The 26,386-nt window shown below is 45.7% G+C and overlaps 1 protein-coding gene across 2 annotated transcripts in view; it reads left to right on the forward strand.

Annotated features, from left to right (window-relative positions):
• The window catches only part of PAQR5 (progestin and adipoQ receptor family member 5), a 74,873-nt gene that overhangs the window by 27,071 nt on the left and 21,416 nt on the right, over window positions 1-26,386 (forward strand). For both annotated transcript variants that reach the window (XM_045530660.1, XM_045530667.1), the window contains exon 3: window positions 14,546-14,698. In XM_045530660.1, coding sequence (XP_045386616.1) covers window positions 14,648-14,698 — 51 coding nt within the window. In that variant the 5' untranslated portion in view covers window positions 14,546-14,647. The remainder of the gene's footprint in view (window positions 1-14,545; window positions 14,699-26,386) is intronic.

Raw genomic sequence — 26,386 nt, forward strand, 5'->3', positions numbered from 1 at the left:
TGTTCACCAGGCATTGCATGGGGCTGGTAGTTCTGAGCCTTCTTTGGCTCACAGACACCACTGAAAATTTGTTGAAAGCCATGGCCCCTGTCCCCAGTGACACATGCACACATACCTGGATATATGTGCACATGCACACACGTAATTTTACCTCTAATTTGCTCAATTTTCTGAGGCCCATCCGTGCATTTCCATGGACCTCAGGTACAAAAACCCCATCCCAGGAGCTACTGCAGGCCCATTCTCCTGAATGTGTTCTTTGCAGTAGCAATATCAGCACTAGTAGTGCTGGTGGTAAATATCACTGGCATGGCTTTAGCATTTTGTGATTAATGAAGTATATTCCCATCTGTTATCTCATTTTAGCTTCCATAGCCCTGGCCAGTTAGGTGGTACTGTCCTTATTTCACAGATGACAAAAATGAAAGCCGGGTGGAATTGGCCCAGCCAAGTTCACACCTAGGAGGTGACAGAGGGAGACTCAGCCCTGACTCCCAGGCCCCGTGTGCCTGCCTCCTGTTACAGCTCTTCAGAAGGTTCTCCAAGCTCAGGCCGTCCAGGGAGCTTGTAGACATATACCAAGGAATGTTAGGAGGGGCTTCTTGTCCCGCCATTCATGTGTCTGGAGACCTGGCAGCCTCAGTACCCCCAAATTCCTTAGACATACCACAGCATGTGAGACTCTAGGTGAAGAAAATCCGTGGCTCTCCATAATCAATACAGGTGACCTGTGACTTTTTCAAACTTTTTTGACTGTGGTCTTCAAGTAAGAAATACCTTCTGTCATAACCCACCACCCACATACAGTCATACATAACATAAATAACAAATACCGCTAAGCAATACTTTACTTTATGCAATACACTGATAGTTTCTGTTTTGTTATTTTCTATACTATTCTATTTTTAAATGCTAGTCGTGACTCACTAAATTGATTTCATGATCTATTGATAGATTGTGACCTGCAGTTTGAAAACATCACATAAACAGACATAATAACTATGATTTTAATGAATAGTGAACTACCTGGAAGTTGGTTGTAATCTTGCCGAGGTGGGCATTTGACCCTGGCTGCCGCAGCTGGAGTTTAGGTGTGTGTCACTGGGCTAAGGCGTGACCTCAGCTGCCACCCTGCTTACTGTCCTGTGAGTTCTTTTCTCCCTGTGGTGGATTCAGGTACTGGCACTGAATCCAGCAGGGTGGGGCTGCTGGTTTTTCAATGTGTTGTACGTTTGTGCACATGTTCCCACTGTTAGACAGCTTATTCGATCTTGCCTTTGCCAGGCCTTCACCCAGTGACCTTAGACAAGTCACTTCCTTTCTGGTGTTCTCATCTATAAAATACAGAGAAGGGTGGATTGAACTAGGCTGTGCTTCTCAAAGTAGGAGGGTTTTTGGCTGGGCACAGTGGCTCACACCTGTAATCCCAGCAAGTCGGGAGGCTGAGGCAGGAGAATCGCTTGAGCCCAAGAGTTTGAGGTTGCAGTGAGCTATGATGATGCCACTGCACTCTAGCCCCAGGCAAAAGAGCAAGACCCTGTTTCAAAAAAGAAAAAAAAGATATATATATATGAGGCTGCAGTGAGCTATGGTCATGTCACTGCACTCCAGCCTGGTGACAGAGCAAGACCCCATCTCTTTAAAAAAATATATATATAGGAGGGTTTTTGTAGCTACAGAATGTATATGACATTTATTTTTTCTGGAAGATTTGTAGAAAATAAATTTCTGTATTAAAACAACCATCGCTAAGTTACGAAGCAGACAAAACACGCATGCTTTTTTTTAGATACACTTTTTATTGTGGTAAAATATACATAACATAAAATTATTCTAACCATTTTTAAGTGTACAATTCAGTAGCATTAATTATGTTCACATTGTTGGGCAACTATCACTACCATCCATCTCCACAACTTTTTCATCTTCAAAAACTCTGTGCCCATTTAACACTAACTCCTCATTCCTCCCACCCCCGGTCCCTTAGCCTCTATTACACTTTCTGTCGTCACAGATTTGCCTACTCCAGGCCCCCCATCTAAGTGCAATCGTACAATGTTTGTCTTTTTGTCTGGCTCAGTTCACTTGGCCTAATGTGGTCAAGGCTCACCCACGTTGTAGCACGTGTCAGAATTTCATTCCTGTTTTAAGGCTGAATAATACCCTGTTGATGCATGGACCACATTTTGTTTATGCATTCATCTATTGATGGATGTCTGGGCTTCCACCTTTTGGCCATTGTGAATAATGCTATTATGAAATTGGTTTACAAATAACTGTTTGAGCCCCTCTTTCACTGCCTTTGGTATATGAGAGCTGTCCCGAAAGTATCCAGCCATGTAATCTAAAAAATTATATTAACAATGGCTGGATACTTTCCAGACAGCCAGAAGTGAAATTGCTGGATCATTTGCTAATTCTATGTTTCACTTTTTGAGAACCTGCCATATTGTTTTCCATAGCGGTTGTACCATTTTGCAGTCCTACCAGACATGCATCAAGGTTTCAATTTCTCCACATCCTTGCCAGCATTTATCTTCTGTGGGTTTTTTTTTTGTTTGTTTCTTTTGTTTTTTTTTTTGAACAGCCATCCTAATGAGTGTGAAGTGGTATCTCATTGTACTTTTGAATTGTACTTCCCTAGTGACTAGTGATGCTGACCGTCTTTTCATGTGCTTATTGGCTGTTTGTATATTTTGGGGGAAATGTCTATTCAAGTCTTTTGCCCATTTTTGAATTGGGTTGTTTGGAGTTTTTTTGGTAAAGTTGCAGGAGTTCTTTATATATTCTGGATATTAATATCTTATCAGACATATAAGTGGTGAATCTCCCATTCTGTGGGCTGTCTTTTCACTGTCTTGAGAGTGTCCTTTGATGCATAAAGGTTTTCAGTTTCGATCACATGCACTTTTAAGGTAAAACAGGAGTCTGAAGGCAGCTTGGGACTCTGCTCCTAGGCTCTGTCTCCCTCCCCGCTCCCCGCAGGGTGCAAATTCCGTCCTCTGTGGCAGTGAGGACTGCCAGGGCCCTCCTGGCACAGCCTCGGTCACCTTCCGGGCTCTGTGCTGTTTTCTGTCAACACGAAGGAGATTAGTTGGAGCCCCAGAGGAGGGAGAGGATCAGAAGTGTGACTCAGCCCCAGAGCCTGCCTGGGTGAAGGACCGCCCCCTCACCTCGTGCTCCCCGGCACCTCAGCAACCTCCTCCCACCACGCCCAGGAAGCTGGGGCCTTACTAGGACCAGTCAGTGTTCAGACCAGTCTGAGGATGGGCAGAAAGGTGATGCTGGCTTCCCTCTCAGACATCTCCCCACTGCCTTCTCATAGAACCGGAAATCTCTCTGTTGACATTGCGTCTTTTGGTGACATGTATGACCTTTTGTCTGAAATGCCTTCTACAAAATCCAGACATCCAGTGGTGATTTGGACTAGATGACCTCTCAGGAGCTTGCTGATCTTACCTTCCTATTATTCTAAAAGCAAGCAAGAGGCTGGGCACAGTGGCTCACTCTGTAATCCTAGCACTTTGAGAGGCCAAGTCAAAAGGCCTTGAGGCCAGGAGTTGGAGACCAGCCTGAGCAACATAGTAAGACCCCGGCTCTACAAAAAATCAAAAAGAATTAGCTAGGCATGATGGTGCACCTGTAGTCCCAGCTACTCGGGAGGCTGAGGCAGGAGGACCACTTGAGCCCAGGAGTTTGAGGTTGCAGTGAGCTACGATGACTCCACAGCACTCTAGCCTGGGCCACAGAGCGAGACCGTGTCTCAAAAATAAATAAATAAATAAATAAATAATAAAAAATAAAAGCAAGCATGGAAGAAATTTAGTACCAAACAGTGTTCTTTGCCTTTGTTACCTTTGTTTCCTGACTTTGAGGTGAGTATTTTGTTTTCCATCATATTTTTCAGAAAAGAAGAAGTGGTATTCCAGCTGGATCTAGTGGCATTATAGTTGGGTCTATACAGAGTTTTTCATATTCAGGGTTATTCTGTTTCTTTATTTAGAACAATGGGCTGTTCTGGGAAGACAGGGCAACCTGGTACTTTCCCAGTCAATACTTGTTTGGGATTCTTCCAGAAGGTACCTGACACAATCAGTTGGGAGAGAGAGAGAGATGGAGAGAGATTTACGGGGGCCAGGGCTGGGGGAGGCAAAGAATATAACACAGATTGAGATTAATTCTCAGGAATATTGTCTTCCAGCAAATACCGGTTTTGTTGTAAAGGAGGCTTTAAAGATCCCTTTAAAGAACAGAGCAGTAAGTTGTGGAGAGAGCAATCATTGCAAACTAACCTACGACAGTCACTCGTTCACAATGACTATGTTTCATCAATCAATTTCAACATGTACTTATTTCTTTTTACTTCTTCTTCTTTTTTTTTTTTTTTAAGGCAATTCAACAACAAAACAACCATCAGGAGGTTTCAAGCTAGGACTCTTAGATTCGAGACCAAGCAAAATTAGTAAGAGGTGAAATTTGCACTTGGCTACATCATTCCTCTCCAGAGAGGAGTTCATCCATACAGTTCCCTCCCCCGGTGAACTGTAGCTACACTCTGTGCGTCCTGGGAAGTGCATGTCTTTTGTAGCAAGCGGGCACAGAAACAGTATAACGACCTAGCAGCCCCAGCAAGCCGCCCTTTTAGGGACTGTTACGTGCACCTTGCTTGAACAGTTCATACGGCTGATGCTGCAGTTGTCTAGTGGCGCACTTCATTCTAGTTGGATTCAGGACACCGTATCTTCCTGAAAGGGCTCATCTGGGCTCATTCAGAGGCACAGCCTCTTTGGGGCATACCATAGTTGCCTCTGCTCAGGCACGAGGGACGGTGCCTGTACAACACTTCTCGCTAATTCACGAATCTCTAATTCCACTCATTTCTCTGAAGAAGCAGCATCCACTGTGCTAATTAGCAAACTCTCTGGTCTTGATCAAAAATAACTGAACCAAAGCTGTATTCTCTGGAGCGTGTGTTAGTTTACATGGTTGTCTTTCAAATGCTAACTAACCACCCCCCCAGGGGTATGGGTTAAAACTAACATTTTCATATCATACTATCTATATGAAGTATTTGAAAGCAAATTGCAGACGGCATAATTATAGCAAATGAATACTTGTGACTTGGGATACATTTTTCGGCAATCAGCATTAAACACAGCTTCCAAAAAGTACAGATTTCAAACAACTTTAATGGAGATGAGAGTATTTTTCACTTAAACTGTGTGAGGTGATTCAGAAAAGTGGCTGTAGTTATGAAGAAGATACCGTTGTTGATGTGTATGAAGATTTTGGATATGGTTATTTCCATGAAATAGTAGAAAAACTATTTTAAAATTAATATATTGGGCATACTTAGGGATTTTAAATGGGTATGCCTAGCTAAATTAATAAATTAATGGTATAAAGAGACTGTTTATTAGTTCATTTGCATTCCTAGAAGTTATAGTTTTTGGACCCTCTCATTGGCTTACATGTTTGGTAGGTTATAAGGTTTGCCAGGGCCGGGCGCGGTGGCTCACGCCTGTAATCCTAGCACTTGGGAGGCCGAGGCGGGTGGATTGTTTGAGGTCAGGAATTCGAGACCAGCCTGAGCAAGAGCGAGACCCGTCACTACTAAAAATAGAAAGAAATTATCAGGACAACTAAAAATATATATAGAAAAAATTAGCCGGGCATGGTGGCGCATGACTGTCATCCCAGCTACTCAGGAGGCTGAGACAGAAGGATTGCTTAAGCCCAGGAGTTTGAGGTTGCTGTGAGCTAGGCTGACGCCACTGCACTCTAGCCAGGGCAAAAGAGCGAGACTCTGTCTCCAAAAAAAAAAAAAAAGTTTTGCCAGCTGTGTCCTTCAAGGCCTGGGATATACAGAGTGTAGCTAAAGTTCACTGGGGGGAGGGAAATGTATGGGTGGACCCCTAGCCTGAGAGGAATGAGGTAGCCAAGTGCAAATTTCATCTCTTATTAATTTTGCTTGGTCTCAAATCTGAGAGTCCTAGCTTGAAACCTCCTGATGGTGGTTTTGTTGTTGATTTGCCTTTTTTTTTTTTTTTAAGGCTATTTCAGGAGAACTTAGCATGCACATGTCTTGGAGAGTGTATTACAAACATACTTACCTTTTTTTTCATTTTGATTTTTTTAAAGCTGTTTTAAATCATGTTTTAAAGTTTTGGAACCTTCTTTTAAATGAAATCTTACGTAGCTGGGTGCAGTGGCATGTGCCTGCTGTCCCAGCTACTCGGAAGGATCACTTGAGCCTAGGAGTGAAAGGCTGTGGTGTGCTACGACCATGCCTGTGAATAGCACTGCACTCCAGCCTGGACAACATAGTGAGACCCTGTCTTTAAAAAAAAAAACAAACAAACAAACAAAAAAAGAAACCTTCTATGGAACACCAATATAGGCTTGAGACATTCGCAGAGCTTTACTTTGTGTTTTGATTTTGGAACTCTGAGAAGCCTTTTTGTTTTATTCAAGTTTGTTGCTAGACCTCTGCAGAAAGAGACAACAAACCAACCTGCTGTTTGAAATGCTGGAAATTACACTCTGGTTTTTATAGTGTTGGTGAAATGAAGAGTGTGACTTGTGATAGAAAGAGGCTAAAAAGACTGAGTTCACCTTATGTCCAATTATGTCTGAAATGATTAACAGCCGGTGCCGCATGTGGACCAGCGGCCGTGCTTTATGGTTGCCCAGAGTTGGCCATGGATGTTCACAGTTCTTGACAAACATAAAAGTTTACATTTAAAATGCAAAATAACCATGTATGAGCAGGAGAGTCCTTATTTCTCTGAATGGCAGGAAAATAAGACAAAAAAATCTCCAGCTTCTGAAGCAGCAGGCCGAGTTAGGTCCTGCCTGAGAGTTTGTCCCAAGCTGACGAATTGGCAAAGAGGTTAATTGTTTAGCATCTAGGTTGTAAGCATCATTATAAACATTCTGCATTTTCCATCTTCTCTCAGGTGCAAAGAGAAATTAAGTCTTAGTGCTTTGTGCTAGGACTTAATTTCCTGCAATCAAAGTCAATTCTCTTCTCAAAAGGAAACTTACGCCTCTTATATCTGCTTTCTCAAGGAAGCGGTTTGTATGTTTCCACTATAATTCAGAAAAAAGTGGGCATCTTGTGGTTAAAATACGGGCAGAAATGACCTCTCTTTTTCTCCTAGCTGCCATTACAATGCCCCCCTCCCCCAGAGTGGTCGCTGAGCGTCTCAGTCTGCTTAGGCTGCTACAGCAAAATACCATAGACCGGGAGGCTCATAAGCAACAGAAACTCATTTCTCAGTTCTGGAGGCTGGAAGTCCAAGATTAAGGCTCCAGCAGATTCTGTGTCTGGTGGGGGCCCACGTCCGGTTCATAGACGCTGTGTCCTCTTGCTGCGTCCTTACATGGTGGTAGGGAGAATGAGCTGTCTGGGGCCTCTTTTATAACGGCACGAATCTTACTCATGAGGGCTCTGCCCTCACGACCTAGTCACCTCCTAAAGATCCCAATTCCAAATACCCTAACCTTGGGAATTACATTTCAACACATGAAATTTTTAGGGGGACACAGACATTCGGTCTGTAGCACGGGGGCATAACCTAGGGCCCCACCGAAAGCAATGTCAGAGTCTCTAATCCCTGAGTTTCTGCAGCCGATAGTCCTCAACTCCAGTGACACAACTCCATGAAGCACCAACATCCCTCCACCCCTGACTCCTTCGTCACACCCTCAGGCAAACCAGACATCAAATCCCAACTCTGCCACCTGCTAGTCTGGTAACTGCGATGGCTACAAAGTGACCGAAGGGTGGGTAGCTACACAGCATGGATACACTGGACAAAGGGAGGATTCCCAAAATCCACATCCCAGGTGGGACAGAGCAAGAGTTCATCTCCGTACTCAGAACAGCACACAATTTAAAACTTATGAATTGTTTATTTTTGGAATTTTCCATGTAACATTTTCAGACGTCAGTAACTGAGACCATGGAAAGTGAAACCTCAGATGGGAGGACCACTGTCCCTAGAGAACTGGCAAAGCGTTATTTTGGGGTACATCTGGGAGGGTGTTTCCAGAGGAGATTGGCTTGTGAGTCAGTGGAGTGAGTGGGGAAGATCTGCCCTCGCTGTGGGCAGGCACCGTCCTGTGTGTCCCCCACCCACAGGGCTGTCCGAGGGGATTCGCCCTGCGTGGCCTGAGGAAGTAAGCGGTCATGGCCTCTCCTGGGACAGTGGCCAAGCAGACAGTGCTGACTCTGCTCAGACCCACCCCACCACCCCTCTGCTTCTAGATCTATGACTAGACTCAAGTCCCAGCAGGCCCCTAAAGGTGAGGGACAAAGTGTGACCCATGAGGAGGTACACTGCACCCCAAAAGGACTACATCAGTTTTCTAATTTATACAAGCAGAAATGCAGGGAACATATGTGGGAGTGAATATTAAGGGTGTGGGATAATGGTGGAAGGAATATAAAATTGGATCAGCTGAATTTATTGATGTGGGTCCACTAAGCAGAGATTCTGCATTTAATGTTGCAGCTTGGGGAATTAGGAAAGTTGCTAACAATTTGTTTGGTTGCTTGAAACATAGATCAAAAGATGGCCCGCTATTCTGTCTCTAGTTTAGGACTGTTTAAAAAAAAAAAAAAAAAGATGGCCCATTATGAGCAAGTTGGAGATGCCTGATCTCCCCCTGGTTTAACGGAGAGGAAGGGATTCACCTTTCATGAACACTTTGAGAAGTAGATTTGTGAGGGGAGCCCCAGCATCCTTGCAGAGCTCTGTGATTGGTCCTCTCTGTAGGCCAGACCTTACAGTGGGAAAAGCAGTTACTCGACTGAAAAACTTAAAGGCAGTGGGAATAACTGGATCCTAGTGGCAGGGGCCAAGTGGTGACACTGGACTGTCAAAGGCCAGGTGGATGCAGTTGTGGTAACAGACAGCAGAGGCAAAGCACCCGTCGGAATAATCTGACTCTCATAGATGGATGGTGTTGGCTAATCACTGTGTTTCTAGAAGTGAAACAGACAGGAAGCCTACTAAATTCTCACTTAATTTAAAGAAAACTTCCAGGTCAAGTCAACAAAGTTCTAACTCAAATCATAAAATCAGAGAATTACGGCCCCTCAGTCAATTTCTGGACTTGAGCCAGTTTACAGACCCAGAACCTCTGGAATGAAGGGGAGGCTGGGGTCCCTCGAGGAAGGGGACACTACTGAAAATTTATATTGTTAATCTTTCTCCCAGCCTTGCCCAAAGGGACCTGTGGCCTTGTACCAGGTCATTGGGGGAAAGGAAATAGACAGGTCCTTTCCGGGGACTGGTGGACACTGGCTCTGAACTGACATCGATTCCAGGAGACCCGAAATGTCATGGTGGCCCTCCAGTCACAGCAGGGGCTTGTGGAGGTCAGGTGACCAATGGAGCCTTAGCTCAGGTCCGATTCACAGTGGGTCCAGTGGGACAGACATACTTAGCAGCTGAAAGAGTCCCCACATTGTTTCCCTGACCTGTGGCGTGAAAGGCCAAATGGAAGCCATGAGCTGCCTCTACCTAGGAAAACAGTATGTCAAAAACAATACCGCACCTCTCCAGGGATTGCAAATATTAGTGCCGCCGTCAAGGACTTGAAACATGAAGGGGTGGTGATCCCAGCATGTCCCCGTTCAACTCACCTCTTTGGCCTGTGCAGAAGACAGATGGATTCTGGGCAATGACAGTAGATGTTTGTTAAACTTAACTAAGTGGTGATTCCAACTGCAACTGTTGTACTAGATATGGTTTTATTGCTTGAGCAAATTAATGGATCCCCTGTACCTGGTATGCAGCTATTGATCTGGCAAATGCCTTTTTCTCCATTAAGTCTCACCAGAAGCAGTTTGCTCTCAGCTGGCAAGGCCAGCAATACACCTTCACTGTCCTACCTTAGAGTTCATCAACGCTCCAGCCCTATGTCACAATTTAATTTGCAGGGAACTTGATCCCCTTTCCTTTACATAAGATATCACACTGTTGCATTACATTGATGATATTATGTTGATTGGACCTAGTGAGTGTGAAGTAGCAATTGCTCTGGACTTACTGGTAAGATATTTATGTGTCAGAGGGTGAGAAAACAATCTGACTAAAATTTAGGGGCCTTCTACCCCAGTGAAATTTCTAGGGATCCAGTGGTATAGGGCATGTTGAAATATCCCTTCTAAAGTGAAGAATAATTTGTTGCATCTGGCTGTCCCCTCCTACAACCGAGAAAGAGGCACAGCACCTAGTGGGCCTATGTGGATTTTAGAGGCAACATATTCCTCATTTGGGTGTATTCTGCCAGCCCATCTACCAAGAGACCTGAAAAGCTGCTAGTTTTGAGTACAGCCAAGAACAGGAGAAGGATCTGCAGCAGGGCCAGGCTGCTGTGCAAGCTGTCCTGCCTCTTGGCCATATGATCCAGCAGCTCCAGTGGTGCTTGAGGTATCTGTGGCAGACAGGCATGCTGTTTGAAGCCTTTGGCAAGCCCCTGTAGGTGAATTGCAGCAGAGGACCTTGGGGTTTTGGCGCAAGGCCATGCCATCAACCGCAGATCAATATACCTCCTTTTGAGGCAGGGTGCAGTGGCTCACACCTCCAATCTCAGCAATTTGGGAGGCTGATGTGGGAGGATCGCTTAAGGCCAGGAGTTTGAGACCAGCCTAGGCAACATAAAATATATAGCAGGACGTGGTGGCACTCGCCCATAGTCCTAGCTACTCTGGAGGCTGAGGTGGGAGGATCACTTGAGCTCAGGAGTTTGAGGCTGCAGTGAGCTATGACCGAGCCACTGTACTCCAGCCTCAGCAACAGAGTGAGACCCTGTTTCTCAAAAAAAAAAAAAAAATTCCCACCTTTTGAGAGACAGCTCTTGGCATTAGTAGTACTGAGCCTTAGTAGGAATGGAACACTTGATCATGGCCCACCAAGTTACAACCTGAGCTGCCTCTCATGAACCTATCTAACCCACCAAGCCATAAAGCTGCCTGTCTGACCCACCATTAAGTTGGGTGTGTATATAGCACTCCGTCATCAAATAGAAGTGTCATATCTGTGATTGGTCCTGAGCAGGTCATGAAGGGACAAATAAGTTACAAGAAGTGATCCAAATGCCCACGGTCCCCACTCCTGCTACTCTGCCTTCTCTCTCCCAGCCTGCGCCCGTGGCCTACTGGGAAGTCCCGTATGATCAGCTGACGGAGGAAGAGAAGCCTCAGGCCTGGTTTGCAGATGGTTCTGCACAATGCGCAGGCACCAGGCAAAAGTGGACAGCTACGGCACTACAGCCCTTTCTGGGACATCCCTAAAGGAGTATAATTTTGTTCCTTTTGTATTCTTTTATCATGGAGCCTAAGATTTATTGAGTTTATTAATATCTAAGTATTATGTATTTAAGTTATGGGATATCAGGAGAAGAGTAAACGTCACCCAAGGACTTTACCTGTTCTTCTGGGGAAGGGATTAATGAGTTTCTGGTTGTACAAAGGAGAGTTGCAGCATGTTAGGCAGAACTATTACCTTGCTACCGGCTTTATTTGGAGATTAAGTGTGGTTTAGGAGAGGCATAGGGTGCTGACAAGGGGTGGGTTTGTGATGGTTAATTTTAGGTGTCAATGTGATTGGAGTAAGGAAGATCTAGAGAACCGGGACAGTGTCATTTCTGGGTGTGTCTGTGAGGGTGTTGCCAGAGGAGACCGCCGTGTGGGTCCGTGGACCCGGTGGGGAAGATTCGCCCTCACTGTTTGTGGGCACCACCCAGGCGGCTGTGGGCCCAGAGAGCAAGGCAGAGGAAAGTGGAATTCTCTCACTACTGCGTCCCAGGGTCTCAGCTTGCAGAGGGCCTGTTGTGGGACTTCCCAGCCTCCACCATCATGTGAGCCAATTCCCTAATAAGTCCCCTCTCATCTGTCTGTCTGTCTATCCTATTGGCTCTGCCTCTCTGGAGAACCCTGACTAATACAAGAGCACATCTGTCTCATTTCTTTGTTTACACATTTCATGGAGAGAAGAACAGTCCTATCCATCTTTTATCCCCATGTAATGAAGGAGTAGAATGGCTGCAGGATGCCTACTTCCCTCCATTCTATGTATCACAAACCTATGCAGTTTTTGTATCAAATTCTCAGCTTTTCCTTAAAGCTGCTGCAGCCCACAGAGAACAGTCGACTCTTCACTTAGCCCTTGGCCTTGCTTGCCACACGATTAAGATGCACTAAACGGGCTGAGTGGAGAAATGTATGAATCCTACATTACTTTGTATTACCCTCAGTTTTGCGTGCTTAGCCTGGTCATCCTACCGAGATGTGTGCACTGTGACAGCAGGGACCATGTCTTTCTTTTTCTTGCCTACGATACTGAGTCAAACCCAGGGAGAACCAGGGGACCAAAGGAGGCAGGTCTGTGGAGACCCAGCTCGGGTTCCCATTACTGTTTGAGGTTTCTCTGGTTTGCCTGAGTTTCCCCAAGTTCTGGGCGTTTGTCTCTTGTCCTGCCACTAGGTGAATTAGTCTTGCTTCTGGGGATGTGCATGGCTTGGTGACTTAGCTTTGAAAAACCAAGAACGTGTCATGGCTCGTTTACATCAGTGTTGTTTGTGAAAAGTATTAATTTTTATTTTTTAACCTGAACGAAATGTATAGGAGCTTTAAAAAATCATTTTCTTTATCATTCTGTAATTTTGAAATAGTATGTAACTATTTTATTGTCATAAAATACACATAATGTAAAATTTACCATGTTAGCCATTTTTAAGTGTATAGTTAAGTGGCATTCAGTACATTCAGGTTGTGCAACCATCACCCCCCACATCCCATCTTCAGAACATTGTCATCATCCCAAACAGAAACTCTGTGCCCCTTAAACACTCACTTTCAATTCTTTCCCCCCAGCCCCTGGGAACCACCATTCTACTTTCTGTCTCTATGACTTTGACTACTTTGGGTGCCTCATGTAAGTGGAATTGCACAATATTTGTCCTTTTGTAACTGACTTCACTTAACATAAGGTCTTCAAAAGTGTCTCCTTGTTGCAGCATGGATCAGAATTTCCTTCCTTTTTAGGGCTGAGTAATATTCCAGTGTATGTAGGTATCACATTTTGTTTATTCAGCCTTTGATGGGCACTTGGATTATTGCTACCTTTTGACTATTGTGAATAATGCGTCTATTAGCGTTCCTAAGAAAGAAGCATACTAATGACAATGAAACATAAACAGATTGTATGTTGCTACACAGTTCTAGGTAATAACACATAGAACACTGAAAAATATAATAAGAAGCAAAAGTTAACAAACCACAAAAACAAAAACAAAACCACTTTAAGTTCAAAGGATGAGCAGCACCGTGTCATTAAATAAGCCTTTGCTGAAGGCCCAGGATAAGGTGGGCACACACCCTGAGCTTCCAACTAGCCCTGGGAGGATCCTCCCTGGTGCAGTGGGGGGGGTGGGCAGATGGAGGCCAAGGGAGTTACCTTTGACTTCAGGTAGCATGTGGTTGGTATCCAAGGGAGGTCCAAAAGTGGTCTCCAGGCTTTCAGAGGCAGGGAAAGAGGCCCTCTGGTTGATGGAGACTATGAGACAGGTGCTAGGGGTTGACGGCTCAGTGGTAATGGGGGTGGGGAGGAAATTTACTATGGTAAACTCTCTGTCTCCAACGAGTGCCTTGGATATATTTGTTTGGCCTGGTTTTGTGTGTCTCAGGGCAACCAAGCTCTGGTGAGCTTTCTGGAAGAACCACTTCTCTTTGTGTGATCTGGAACACAGCTCCTGGTCTTCCTCCACCCACTGGGTGGATGCAGACTTGGGAGCCACTGTCCGCCGGGGGCAGCGTTTGCTCGGTGGAGAGTGTGCAGCCCCGGCTCTCCCCGGCTGTGCAGGCTTGGGAAGTTACTCCGTCCTCCAACCCTCCTGCGTGCATGTAACATGGGGAGATTGGGTGACCTCTGAGACCCTTTCCAGCTCTGCAATTTTATGATCGCTGTCTTAGTCCATCCGAGCTGCTATAACAGAATGCTTTAGACTGGGTGATTTATAAAGAACAGAAATTTATTGCTCATGGTTTTGGAGGCTGGGAAGTCCAAGATCAAGGCACTAGCAGATTCAGTGTCTGGTGAGGACCTGTTTCTTATAAATGGCTCCTTCTATGTGTTCTCAGAGGGTGGAAGGAAGGTTGAACAAGCTCCCTGGGGCCTCTTTTATAGAGGCATTAATCCCATTCATGAGGGTGGTGGCCTCGTGACCTAATCACCTCCAAAAGGCCCACTTCTTGATACCACATTGGAGATCAGTTTTCAACATATGAATCTTGGGGGGACACAAACATTCAGACCATAGCAGTTGCCCATATTTTGATTTAACTACCTCCCTCTAGCACTCTTGGGATGAATGACTCAGCAGTCTGATAGTTTTGTTGTTTTTCAGGAAGCTTGATTATTTGCAGTCATTAGCAAGTGTATGTCCGATAGTTGAACAATCAATCGAACTGTGCGATCCAGCTGGAGCTAAGCTGTGACTGACTGGATTTCTTCATGCTGTCCTCTTTCAGGGCACCGGCTGGCCGAGACACCCCAGGCCATGTCAGAGCTTTGAGCCAGGCCTGGTGAGGAGGAGGGGCTGTCACCACCGGCCCTGCCCACCCAGCTGCACCATGCTGAGCCTGAAGCTCCCCAGGCTGCAGAGCATAGAGCAGATGCCCGAGGTATGTGTTCTCTTCATCGCAGGGCTTGAGTTGCAGGGTGTGACAGGGCTTGGCCTCTGCAACGGAGGACAGTTGTCTTCAACCAGCCTGTTCTGTGCAGGCACTTTCTCCTCGAGGGCCCCTCCCAGATTCCCTTGGGGGAAGTTAGAGCCTCTTGCCTCCTGCCCCTGCACCAAACCTGGAAATGGAAGTGATCCCCAAAGTGTTTTAGTTTTAACCCTTGCCCATGACATTTGTGTTTTATCTGAAAGCAAAGTTATTATTGAGATTCAAGCAAGCTAAGGCATAAGCCAGTAGCAGCTGGCTGGGTAGGGAGAAGTTCTTGTAGGACGCTTCTACTCCTGTGGGTGCTTGAAAGCAGGCCATGGGTGGAGTCACCCGAGGGCATGGCTTTGTAGTCATCCTCATCCCTTGTGGGTGGGCTGGGCCAGGGGCAATGGGAGGGTTGTTGAGTGGGCCTTAGCATTGCTCTCCAGCAGACCCCTGGGCCTGGAACTCATGGCAGCCACCCTGAAGTACACGGGACTCACAGACAATCTGCTTTATAAGCCTTCGGTGAGGTCATTCCGGTTGTGTGCCACAGAGAATGGGTGCACCCCCCCTTCCCTTGTGAAGAAAGCAGCTCATTTTACCCCTGTTTGGATGTCATGTTTCCTTCCTTTTTGACTGAAGAAAGAGTAAGTGTTGTTCTGTGGTGGGACATTTCACTGGAGGATGTCGCAGAATGCAAGAGTGCCTCCTTCTACTCAGCTGGTTGCCAAGCACTTGCTACTTGCCCCAGAAAAGTAATTCCTAAACACACTCAGCATCACAAATGGAAGATTAAGAGGGGGCAAGTGTCCAAACCCTAACCCTAAAAGCCTGTGAAGGCAGGTGGTTCCAGGAAGCTGGTGCTGGGGGGAAACCATCAATGATGCAGAGGTGTTTGGTGTGCTGAGACAAGGACTGGCAGGTGACTGGCAGACTGAACACGAAGCCAGTTCCTTTGACACTGTGGGCAGAGCACCGGCCTCTGTCCTCAGGGAGCGTCAAGTTGTCTTCCCGGGGTGCTGCACTGGTTGATTCCACCCACAGAGCACCAGCACCTGTGATTAGTGGGAGCACAATGTGACTCTTTGGTTGATTCACTTGTGAAATTTGTCCTGACTGCCTACTGTGTGCAAGGGATTGTTCTGTGCAGGGTCCAGGGAATACCTGCATACAAATCCTGCCCTTATGCAGCTCCTGTCTTGGTCAGGAAGATTTTAAAATGTGCATGAGCAATTCTGGCGTAGAGCGAGTTAGGGTATGTCCTAAGAGAGGGAGAGAGTTTCAGAAGAGGAGGGACTGCTCACCTCCATCTTGGGGAGGGAGGGACCAGGGAAGCCCTCACGAAGGGGGTGAGCTGTGAGATGAGTTTTGAGGGGCGAGCAGGGTGTGGGAGGTGGGGAAGCATTCCAGGAGTGAGCAAAGGCTGGAGATGGGAAACCCTGGGGCAGGTGTGGGGACTCTTTGGGGTAGAGATTACAGGTGTCTGCTTGGATGTCCCCCTGGGTGCTTTGGTCAGCGGTGGGTTCAGAGCACGTCCCCAGGAAAGAAGCAAAGGAGGCAGAGGGGAATCGATAGGTGCTCTGGGTAACCTGCTGGGATTCCGAATGTGTGGAGACTCCAAAGGTCAGGACCACACAACCCCTGGAGAGGCCGAGGGCTGAAGATGAGCATGTCTCTCTGCCCAATTTTTCATAAATTATGGGGATGATAATGTCCTTTTTAGTGACATAGCACTAGCTGGAGGCGGAGAACCACATCACACTTTGCATCCACTGTTGGCTTCAAATCTTTCCTTGGGCTTCAGCGTCCACTATTGGTCTTCCCAGCCTCATGCCCAGGATGAAACCGCAGAGAAAACACGGTGCCTCTGCCTGCCTGGAGGGTGGTTTTGCTTGAGGATTTGGGGGGAAAGGCGTGTTTTGGCATCAAAACTGATGAAAGTATATTTAAGATAAAATGCACAATTTGCATGAATATTTAAAACAGGAGATTTCATACAAATGGTAAGCTTACTTTTGCTGGGCTCCGTGGGTTCTAGTACTTGGTTTGTAGCATAACCTCAGGCAAGAGACTCAATCCATCTACCTCAGTTTCTGCATCTGTAAAATGGGAGTGATAATGGTATTTGCTTCCTAGGGTTGTGAGAATTAAATGAGGTAACCCAGGCGAAGTGCCTGGCACATGGTGAACAGTTAATGTTGGCTGTCATTATTGGTATCAACTCTTTTATGCCCTCCAGGGCGCTTTGAGGGGTACAGTGTGTCGGCTGGAGACTTTGAGAAGCCCTGTCCATGGACTCGAACCCGGGCTGCCCACTCTGGTGTTCACCACCTTTGCCAGCCTGACCCCTCCCCACCTCTTCCACCATTTCCCATCCACAGACCCCCTTCTAGCCACACCAATGGTGTCTTTATTCTCCTCAACACATTCAACATTCCCTTCTCTTGATTTCTGTTTGAAAAAGCCTTTCCTCTCCCCATACTCTGCGTTCTCCCTTTCTGGCTTCCTTCATGGAGCTGCAGGTGCCGGTTGCCATCCCTGAGGTTTTTCAGGAGTTGGTTGGACCTGTGCGGGCTGCCCCGAACGGCTGTCTCTCCTTTTGTATATCAGCCAGCTGTGTGGCCTGGGCCACTTCACTACCCTCTCTGGGCTTCATCCATCCGTAGGGAGCGGTGTGCCCACCTCTCTGCATTGCCAGGGCTGTAGTCCTGGTGCATTCCTGGCCCTGAGTTTGTTCACAGATGAGGGCAGTTTCTCTCTTCTCTCGGAAGGTAGGACTTGTGTATATGCCTCGTATTTAGTCTCCCTGATGCCTAAAAGTTGGCCTGGGTAGAGGTCATTAAAGATTTGGACAAACACCTCAAGGCATGGAATAAATATCTAATGTTGATTCCCTACACAGACCCAGTTTAGAGACAAAACAGAGAGGTCTAGACAGCAAGTTAGTATGCAACACTGCATGACACTTTGCCAGAAGCAAGGGCATTTTGTGTCACATTGCTAATCTCTGTGAATTACAGCCTTGACCCTCAGGCTACGGGCAAACGAGTAGTCCCAGAGGGCTTGTTGAGGAGCCCAGCGGGAGGATTCCTTGAGATGGTGGCTCCAGGTAATGATGAAAAGCAGCCCAGTGCCCAGACGGCACCCTGGGCCATGGACGCATAACCTCGCTGAGCCTTGGTGTCCTATCTGTTAAATGAGGTGACTGCTAAGTCAGTCTCACAGGGCTATTGTGAAGATCCAAGAAAATGAAATAGAACAGTGGGATTATTACAAACAAAAGGAAGCATAGCTGGATAAATAGCTGGGAGTGGGGTTAGGTAGGTGGGCTTGGGCACCTGGGAACAAGGAGCTATCTCAATACGCAAGTGGTTTCTCCAGCCCAGTATTTTTCAAAGTGGGTGCTTGGGTCACCAACATCAGAATCACCCGGGAGCTTATTAAAATATGATAGGAGTTGTGGTTGTAGGGCATCTTTGTATTGTTCTTGATTTTATTCTATCTTATTTTTATCTTTTATTTTTATTTCTTGAGACAGGGTCTTGCTCTGTTGCCCAGGCTAGAGTGCAGTGGCGTGATCATAGCTCACTGCAACCTCAAACTCCTGGCCTCAAGCAATCCTCCTGCCTCAGCCTCCCAAAGTGCTAGGATTACAAGCTTGAGCCACTGCACCTGTCCTGTTCTTGATTTTAATCAAAAGAAATGCTTTCAATATTTCACCATTTAATATGTTTTCTCTGTGTATAAGTGATCTTTATCAATTTAAGGATATTCCTTTATAATCCTAGTTTGCTAGGATTTTTTTCCCTCTAATTATGAATTTTACAGAACCCTTTTTTCCTGTTAATATGTCTTTTGAGACAATCGTATATGATTCATTTAAGTTGTTAACGTGGTAATTACATTGATTGATTTACTAATGTTAGGCCAACCTTTTGTTCCTGGTTTAAATACAGCTTGGTTATGATGTAATGTCTCTTAAATATATTGCTAGAATCAGCTAATATTTTGTTTAGGATCTTTAAATCTGTTTAATGAGTTGGACTGTAATGTTTCCTTCTTAGAGTCAGCCTATAATTTTTCCTTCTTATACTGTCCTTGTTTGAACTTGAGATTTGCGTTATGCCAACCACAAGTGAGTCTGAGATTGTTGCCTATTTATTCTATGGGAAAAAATTGCATTGCATAATATTAGAATTATATATTCCTGAGTGGTTGGTAGAATGTACCTGAAAAATTGCCCAGGGAGGGCCACCATATTGCCCAACCACAAATGATATATTAATAGTTTGGATATTTGTCCCCTCCAAATCTCATGTTGAAATTTGATCCCTAGTGTTGGAAGTGGGGCTGAGTGGAAGTTGTTTGGGTCATGCGGGTGGATCCCTCAGGAATGGCTTGGTGCCCCCCCTGCAGTCATGAGTGAGTTCTTGCTCTGTTAGTTGGCTCAGGAGCTGCTTGTTTAGAAGAGAGTGGGCACCCCATCCTCTCTGTTGCTCCCTCTCTCCCCAGGTAATGCACCTGCTCCCCCTTTGCCTTCTACCTTGATTGGAAGCTCTTTGAAGCCCTCATCAGAAGCAGATGCTGGCACCATGCTTCTTGTACATCCTGCAGAACCATGAACCAAATAAACCTCTTTTCTTTATAAATGACTCAGTCTCAGGTATTCCTTTATGGCAATGGAAAACAGACTAAGACACCAAGCGAGCACCATTTATCTTCTTAGTCTACAGGAGTGGAAACCTCTGGAGTTGTGCAGGGAACAATTTGGCCCCACAGCTGAATTTTCTTTGTGGAAAGATTTTTTTTTAATAACAGCTCTGTTGAAATATAATTCACATATCATAAAATTCACCCTTTAAAAGTGTACAATTCAGTGGGGTTTAGCATGTTGAACACACAGAGAGTATGTTGCACAAAACCATCACCATGATCAATTTTAGAACATTTTCATCACCCCAGAAAGAAACTAACCCATTAGCAGCTATTTTCCACTCCCCTCACTCCCAACCCTGGCAATACCTTATCTATTTTCTGTCTGTCTGGATTTGCCCATTCCGGATATTTTATATAATTGGAATCATACAATATATGGCCTTTTCTGAATGCCTTCTTTCACTTCACATAGTATTTTCAATGTTCATCTATGGGGTAGCATATATATCAGTACTTCATTTTAAGGGCTAAATAATATTCTGTTGAATGGATAGACCACAGTTTGTTTATGCATTCATCGATTGATGGGCAATTGAGTTGTTTCTACTTTTTGGCTATTATAAATAATGCTGCTGTGAGTATTTGTATACAGGTTTTTCAGTGGACATGTTGTCAGTTCTTTTAGGTGTATACCTAGGAGTGGAATTGCTGGATCATATGATAACTCTATGTTTTTATGTTACTGATTTAACTTAATCAACTGTGGTCTGAGCATGCTGTCTATATTATTCCCATCCTTGAAATTTGCTCAGACAAGCTTTATGGCCTAGCACATGATCAATTTTCATAAATCCTCTAAGTGTGCCTGAAAATAACATAGCTCCCAATTGTTGGGAACAGCATTCCAGAAATTTGTCTGTAAGATCAAATATTTTTACTGATTTTGTTCTGTTTGATCTATCCATAACTGGGTGTATGAAAATCTTCCACTATGGTGGCAGGTTTGTGAGTTACTCCTTACAAATAAGTTAACCTTTGCTTTAAGTATTTTGAGCCTGTGTTTTTTAGGTATATTCGAGTTTATAATGTCATATCTTCCTAGTGAAGAAAAGTTCTTTTATTGTGTAGGGATTATCTTTATATCTAGTAATGGTTTCGTCTTGGGGTGCATCTGATAGTAACTTAGCAATTCCAGCTTTGTTGCTTTTGTTATCACTTCTTTGGTTTATATCTCTTTCCTTTGCCTTCAATCCTTCCCCATTTTTATATTTAATTGAATCCTGGGTAAACAGCACATGGTTGCATTTTATTTTGCTTGACAATATTTGTCTTTTAACTGGATTTATTTATGCGATTTATGCAAATAAATACACATGATTTATTTGCATTTCTTTCAATCATCTTTTGTGCCTTTATTTGTCTTGTTTTCTCTGTCCCTTTTTTCCCTTGCTTTCTTTGGATTGAGTTTCACATTCTTGTTTTGATTCCTTTCCCATTCTATTTTTCCTCTCTACTTGTTTTTATAATTAATATGTTAGAAATATTCTCTGTATCTATTACTTTAGTGGTTGCTTTAGCTGTTTTGACATGAATAGCTGTAAGGGACAGGAAGGGTCAGGCTATGCTGAGTTAAAAATTGCCCCAGATAGCTCAGTGGCTTCACATAGCAAAGGTTTATTTCATGCTGCATTACATAGCCAGTGGCTAGTGGGGGACTGAGGGACCCAGGCGGGTGGAGCATCTACCATCTCCTGGCTGCACCGTCTGGAACACGTGGTCCCCCAGGTCACCACAGAAGGGGAAGAGAGAGAGGTGTCTTAGGGTGGATTCCCCAGAAACAGACTTGAGACAAAGATTTGTGTGCAGGAAGTTTATTGGGGAGTGTTTTCAGGAGCAACACCTGTGAGGACGTGAGGGAAGCAGGACTGGGCAGAAGGACAGGTTGCATCAGACGCCTCCACCAACCACGCAGGGAGCTCTGGAGTTGGGTCGGCCTTTCAGGGTGGTCCCACATGGGAAAAGGAGGCCAGGACTGCTCTGTATTCCTCACCAATGGATGTGGGCTGCCCCTGGGGAGGGAGTATATCCAGTAGTGCCCTTTGGCCAAAAGCAATTCCCATGGGAGGATGAGTGGCCCAGTTCTGACGGTGGTGGCACGAGTCCCTTCGGAAGTACATCTGTGATATCCACTAAGAAAGCTCACTGCTTTTATCTGCCCTGGTCTAGAAGTAACAATAACTAGAAAGAGTTACCTGGCCCCAACCTAACTCTAAGAAAGTCTGAGACATGTAGGAAAGCACATGGCATATTTGGTGAGCTCCAGCTCTCTCTATCATACCTAAAACTTCTTGGATCTGAGGACTGGTGACATTCAATAATTATAGAAATTTATCAGTTATCTTTTCAAATACCATATCAAAACCATTGTATTTTCTCCTTCTAGAGAAATATTCTCCATTTATCTTCTTTGCTTTTTTTTGTATTTTCTCTCTCTTAACCTCTCTAGACTGCATCTGGGATACTTTCTTTGGATCTACTTTCAGTTGGCTAAGTTTCTCTCCTGACAGGTGTGGTCTGTTATTTATCGTTTCAATGTCTGTTTAATTTCAGTTATTATTTTTCTTAATTTCTAGAAGTTATATTAGGTTCTTTTCTAATCTTGTTCCCTGTTATTTTTAAGCTACTTCTTTAAACATATTGAACATGGTTATTTTATATTCCAAAATCTGTTCTTCCAGCTCCATTTCTGCTGTTTCTTGTTCATGGTGTTTTTTTGTTTGTTTGTTTGTTTTTACGTGTGTGCATGCTTGTATTAAAGTAAATATCCTTCAGAGAGAATTTATTTGCTTTTTAAATTTTTTTTAATTAAAAAGATTTTTTTTTTAAGGAGACAGGGTCTTACTGTGTTGCCCAGGCTGGACACAAACTCCTGGGCTCAAGCAATCCTCCTGCCTCCGCCTCCCAAGTAGCTGGGCCCACAGGCACATGCCACCGAGTCTGGCGTGTATTTGCTTTTGTTACTTACCTGAGGGAACTACAAAACTTTGACCTCTTTCTGTTTGTAACCACTTTCATTTTTTTTTTTTTTTTTGGAGACAAAGTCTTGCTCTGTTGCCCAGGCTAGAGTGCCGTGGCATCAGCCTAGCTCACAGCAACCTCAAACTCCTGGGCTCAAGCGATCCTCCTGCCTCAGCCTCCCGAGTAGCTGGGACTACAGGCATGTGCCACCATGCCTGGCTAAGTTTTTCTATATATTTTTAGTTGTCTGTCTAATTTCTTTCTATTTTTTGTGTAGAGACAGGGTATCACTATGTTTCTCAGGATGTTCTTGAACTCCTGACCTTAAGCCATCCTCCCAGAGTGCTAGGATTACAGGTGTGAGCCACCGTACCCTGCAGAAAAATCATTCATATGCTTGACTGAATATTGGACACATCATTTTCTTAAGAACATCATACCAATGTTGTAAATTGACATTTACCTGTAATTGTTTAATACCAACAATAGTTGGCTATGAGCTCAACCTATTTAAAGCTCTAGTAATTGCATGTGTTGTGTGCAAGCAATATTTTATGCTCTTTTAATTGAGAGCCTAAGTATTCTCTCCCACCGGCACTAAGCATGGTCCTGCAAGACACAGTGGCTTACTGTCCAGCTCCGTGCCAGGCGCACAGCAGGTGTTTAGTAAATGACAGGTTATAGTTGATGCAGTAATGCATGGTCTTTTCCTCTTTCCACCCCATCCTCCCCCTGCCCTCTGACAGCAAACACCTCACCAGATTCTCCCCTGGTCTCTAACTATTCCCCTGCCCTGACTGTGTATTCACCTTGCCCCTCTTATCTTCTTCCGTGGTGAGCTGGCCTCTGGGCAGGGAGGTGGCAGCACCCTGCTGAGGCAGGGGACGGGGCTCTGACGCTAGAGGCAGCTCCAGCATCAGTGTGCCCTGGGAGCTGGTTAGAGATGCGCACCCGCACCCCAGCCACGACTCTGCAGTAACCCCAGGTGACCTGCACACACCTGCAGAAGCAAGTTTGAGAGGTGCTAGCTTACAGACTTTGTCATCCTGAGACACTTGTATCGGTTTGCTGGGGCTGCCAGTAACAAAATCCCACAGACTGGGGGACTTAAACAGCTGAAAGTTGTTTTCTCACAGTTCTGGAAGCTGGAAGTCCAAGATCAAGGTGTCAGTGGGCTGGTTCCTTTGGAGGCCTCTCTCCTTGGCTGGCGGGTGGCCACCCTCTTGCTGCCTCTTCATAGGGTCCTCCTCTGTGGGCACGTCCCTGGTGTCTCTGAGAGTTTAAATTTCCTCTCCTTACGAGGGATGCCAGCACGATTGGATTAGGACTCACTCTACTGGCCTCATTTTAATCTGGCCACTTTCTGACAGACCTTATCTCCAAATGCAGCTGCATTCTGAAGTACTAGGGGTTAGGACCTCAGTGTATAAATTTTGAGAGGGATGCAATCAGTCTATAAAAGCACTTTAAAGAAGAAGAAACTGAGGCTCAGAGAAGTGTGCGGTAGTCCAAAATCACACCGCAGGCCAAGGGATGAGAGTGTCATCTCTGGACAGCGCCCGCCTTAGGGGCAGCGATGAATGACAGTACACAGGAGGCTGGGAACTGGAGCCTGACATTTGCATTTAGGTTTCAGCTTTGTTTCCATTATTTCTGGGAACTGGGACAAATGCCCTGACCTCCCCAGGCCTCAGTTTCCTTTTCTGCAGAATGGGGACTGTAACAAGCTCTTCCTCACCAAGGTGGTTGTGAGGATTCAGACACTTGGACAGGAAGTGCAGAGTACTTGTGCATGGTGCCTGTGGCCGCCCAATACCACTCAGCCCGCCTCTTCTCTTTCCCTGCTGTCAAAATCTGCTTATTTACTGCCAGCCAAAAGTGCCCTATTATTTTCCCCAGATGATTTGCAGTTTAATAGCTTGAAAAGCTAAAGGTTTAAAACTGTCATGGTGCAATTGTAGGCACCGGCTAGCAGGTGCACAGGGGCTTTGGACATGCAGGGGAGCCTTCTGGATGCTGAGCCTGTGGCAGGCACTAGAAGGGAAAACTGGCTGATGCGCCTTCCCAGCCTGAGTGCCTGGGGTCTCTCACTTCTAAATAATAGGCTGCACATGATTTGATTCCATTTCACTCGAAATTGCCCAGCCTGCAACCAGGGATGCAAGGTGGAGTCCTGCAAATCAATTCCACTGTGCAAATAAGCAGGCGCCTGCTTACTCGGGGCTGCTTAGAAATGTGTTGAGGCAAGGATTGTAATTTGCCTTTGGGGTCAAACTGGGTTTGGAATACAAACTCGTTTCCAAATGTTTAGCTTGTCATTTCAATGTACGTGGTGCACATTCTGTGAAGATCTACTCTATGCAAAAAGAGGCTCGAGTGGGAACACGGAAAGAACTGTTTCCTTTCCTGCGCTCAGAGGAGCTCAGAGCAGGAGTGCACCTAACAACTAGCAGCATGGTCCAGTAAACAGAGGTTCAGGGTCGGGAGGACAAGGCCAGGTCAGTCTTCTTCTTCCAAGCTGGAATGTCACTGTCCTGGGACAAAGGGACTCTCTTTCTTTTATTTACCCAATATCCATCTGTCGTGGTTTTGTGGGGGCCACTTTAAATCCTGCCCCTCTTGCGTGGTTAAGGTTTGGCTTCCCATCCATGTCTCGGGGCAGAATAACAGGTCAGATGGAGGTAGGTTTTTATTCTGGGCCTAGCCCTGGCTTTAATGGCAAAATATCCTCCCCAGGTCTGGGGCCAGCTTCCTAAATGTGGTCAAGGTGTCCAGTTTATGGATTTCCAAGTTCCTCTGTTCCCTTTTAGCTTTTGACTCCGTCATCTCCCCCAGCCCCCTGCCCTTTTGCCCGCCAGAGTGCCGGCTGGGACCCAAAGAGAGAAGGGGAGCAGTCACACCCTCAGTTACCCTGGGCAGAGTGCGGGTGGCCTCTTCCTCCAGCTCCGCAGCCACTGCCCACTGTGGCTGTCACTGTGTATGAGCCGCCTGCAGCCCTGCCCTGCGCACTCCCGGCAGGCCACCCACATGCCCAGTGCTCTGCAGGGTCTACTCCGCTGGCCCCTGTCCTAAGGCCCCCTGCTTCACAGCATCTGCTAACCTAACTCATGAAGGAACAAATCATTAATAATTATTGCTGCTTCCTAGAGTCTGCATTGTAACGAGTGGCCAGTGCTTTAATTAATAAAAAAAATTAAAAAGGAAGAAAGAAACTTGAAAAGTAGAATGACAGACCCAGGGAGGAGCTCTTGGGAGCCGTATTTTCTGTTGGAGGGCCTCCCGGTTGCCCACCACGCACACACCACCCCCCTCCACCTGGGTGGGAGGCTGACAGCCATCGGCCCATTTTCCTCCTTGTCATCAGCCCTGGCAGGGTGGGAATCCGCAAGTCAAGATTCCTGCTGCCAGTGATAGGAATCTGTCCGCCATAAACCCGCACGTCAGCAGAACTGAATGGTGAATCAAAACCTGGAACAAATCGCTTTAATTACCTAAGACCCAAACCTAATTCAAATAGTATTTCTTCAATGGACCATGAACCAACTTCATTATCTCCCCTCCCCCTAGTCTACCAGTTTAACCCAGAATTGAACTGAGAGTTCTCTAAAACTCGGAGCCACTGTTGGAAGGGAAGGTGCTGACCATCCCTCTAGCAAATCTGCCCATTTTACAGGTGAGGACATGGCAGCCTGAGAGCTGTGGCCTGCTCAGGGCACCCCTGGGCCCGGGTTTCACTCCTTACTCTGGTGGCCCCTCACTTTCTCCACTGGTCTGGGGACCGCTTGTCTCGGAACCTCAAGGGATAGCACAAGCTGTGTTACATATTGTATATTTTGGTTTTTGTTTTTGTTTGAGACAGGGTCTCACTCTGTCAGCCAGGCTGGAGTGCAGTCCTGCGATAATAGCTCCCTGCAGCCTCAAACTGCAGGGCTCAAGCGATCCTCCTGCCTCAGCCTCCTGAGTAGCTGGAACCACAGGCACACG

This window comes from Lemur catta, chromosome 1, assembly GCF_020740605.2.
Source record: "Lemur catta isolate mLemCat1 chromosome 1, mLemCat1.pri, whole genome shotgun sequence".
NCBI classification, from domain to species: Eukaryota; Metazoa; Chordata; class Mammalia; order Primates; family Lemuridae; genus Lemur; species Lemur catta.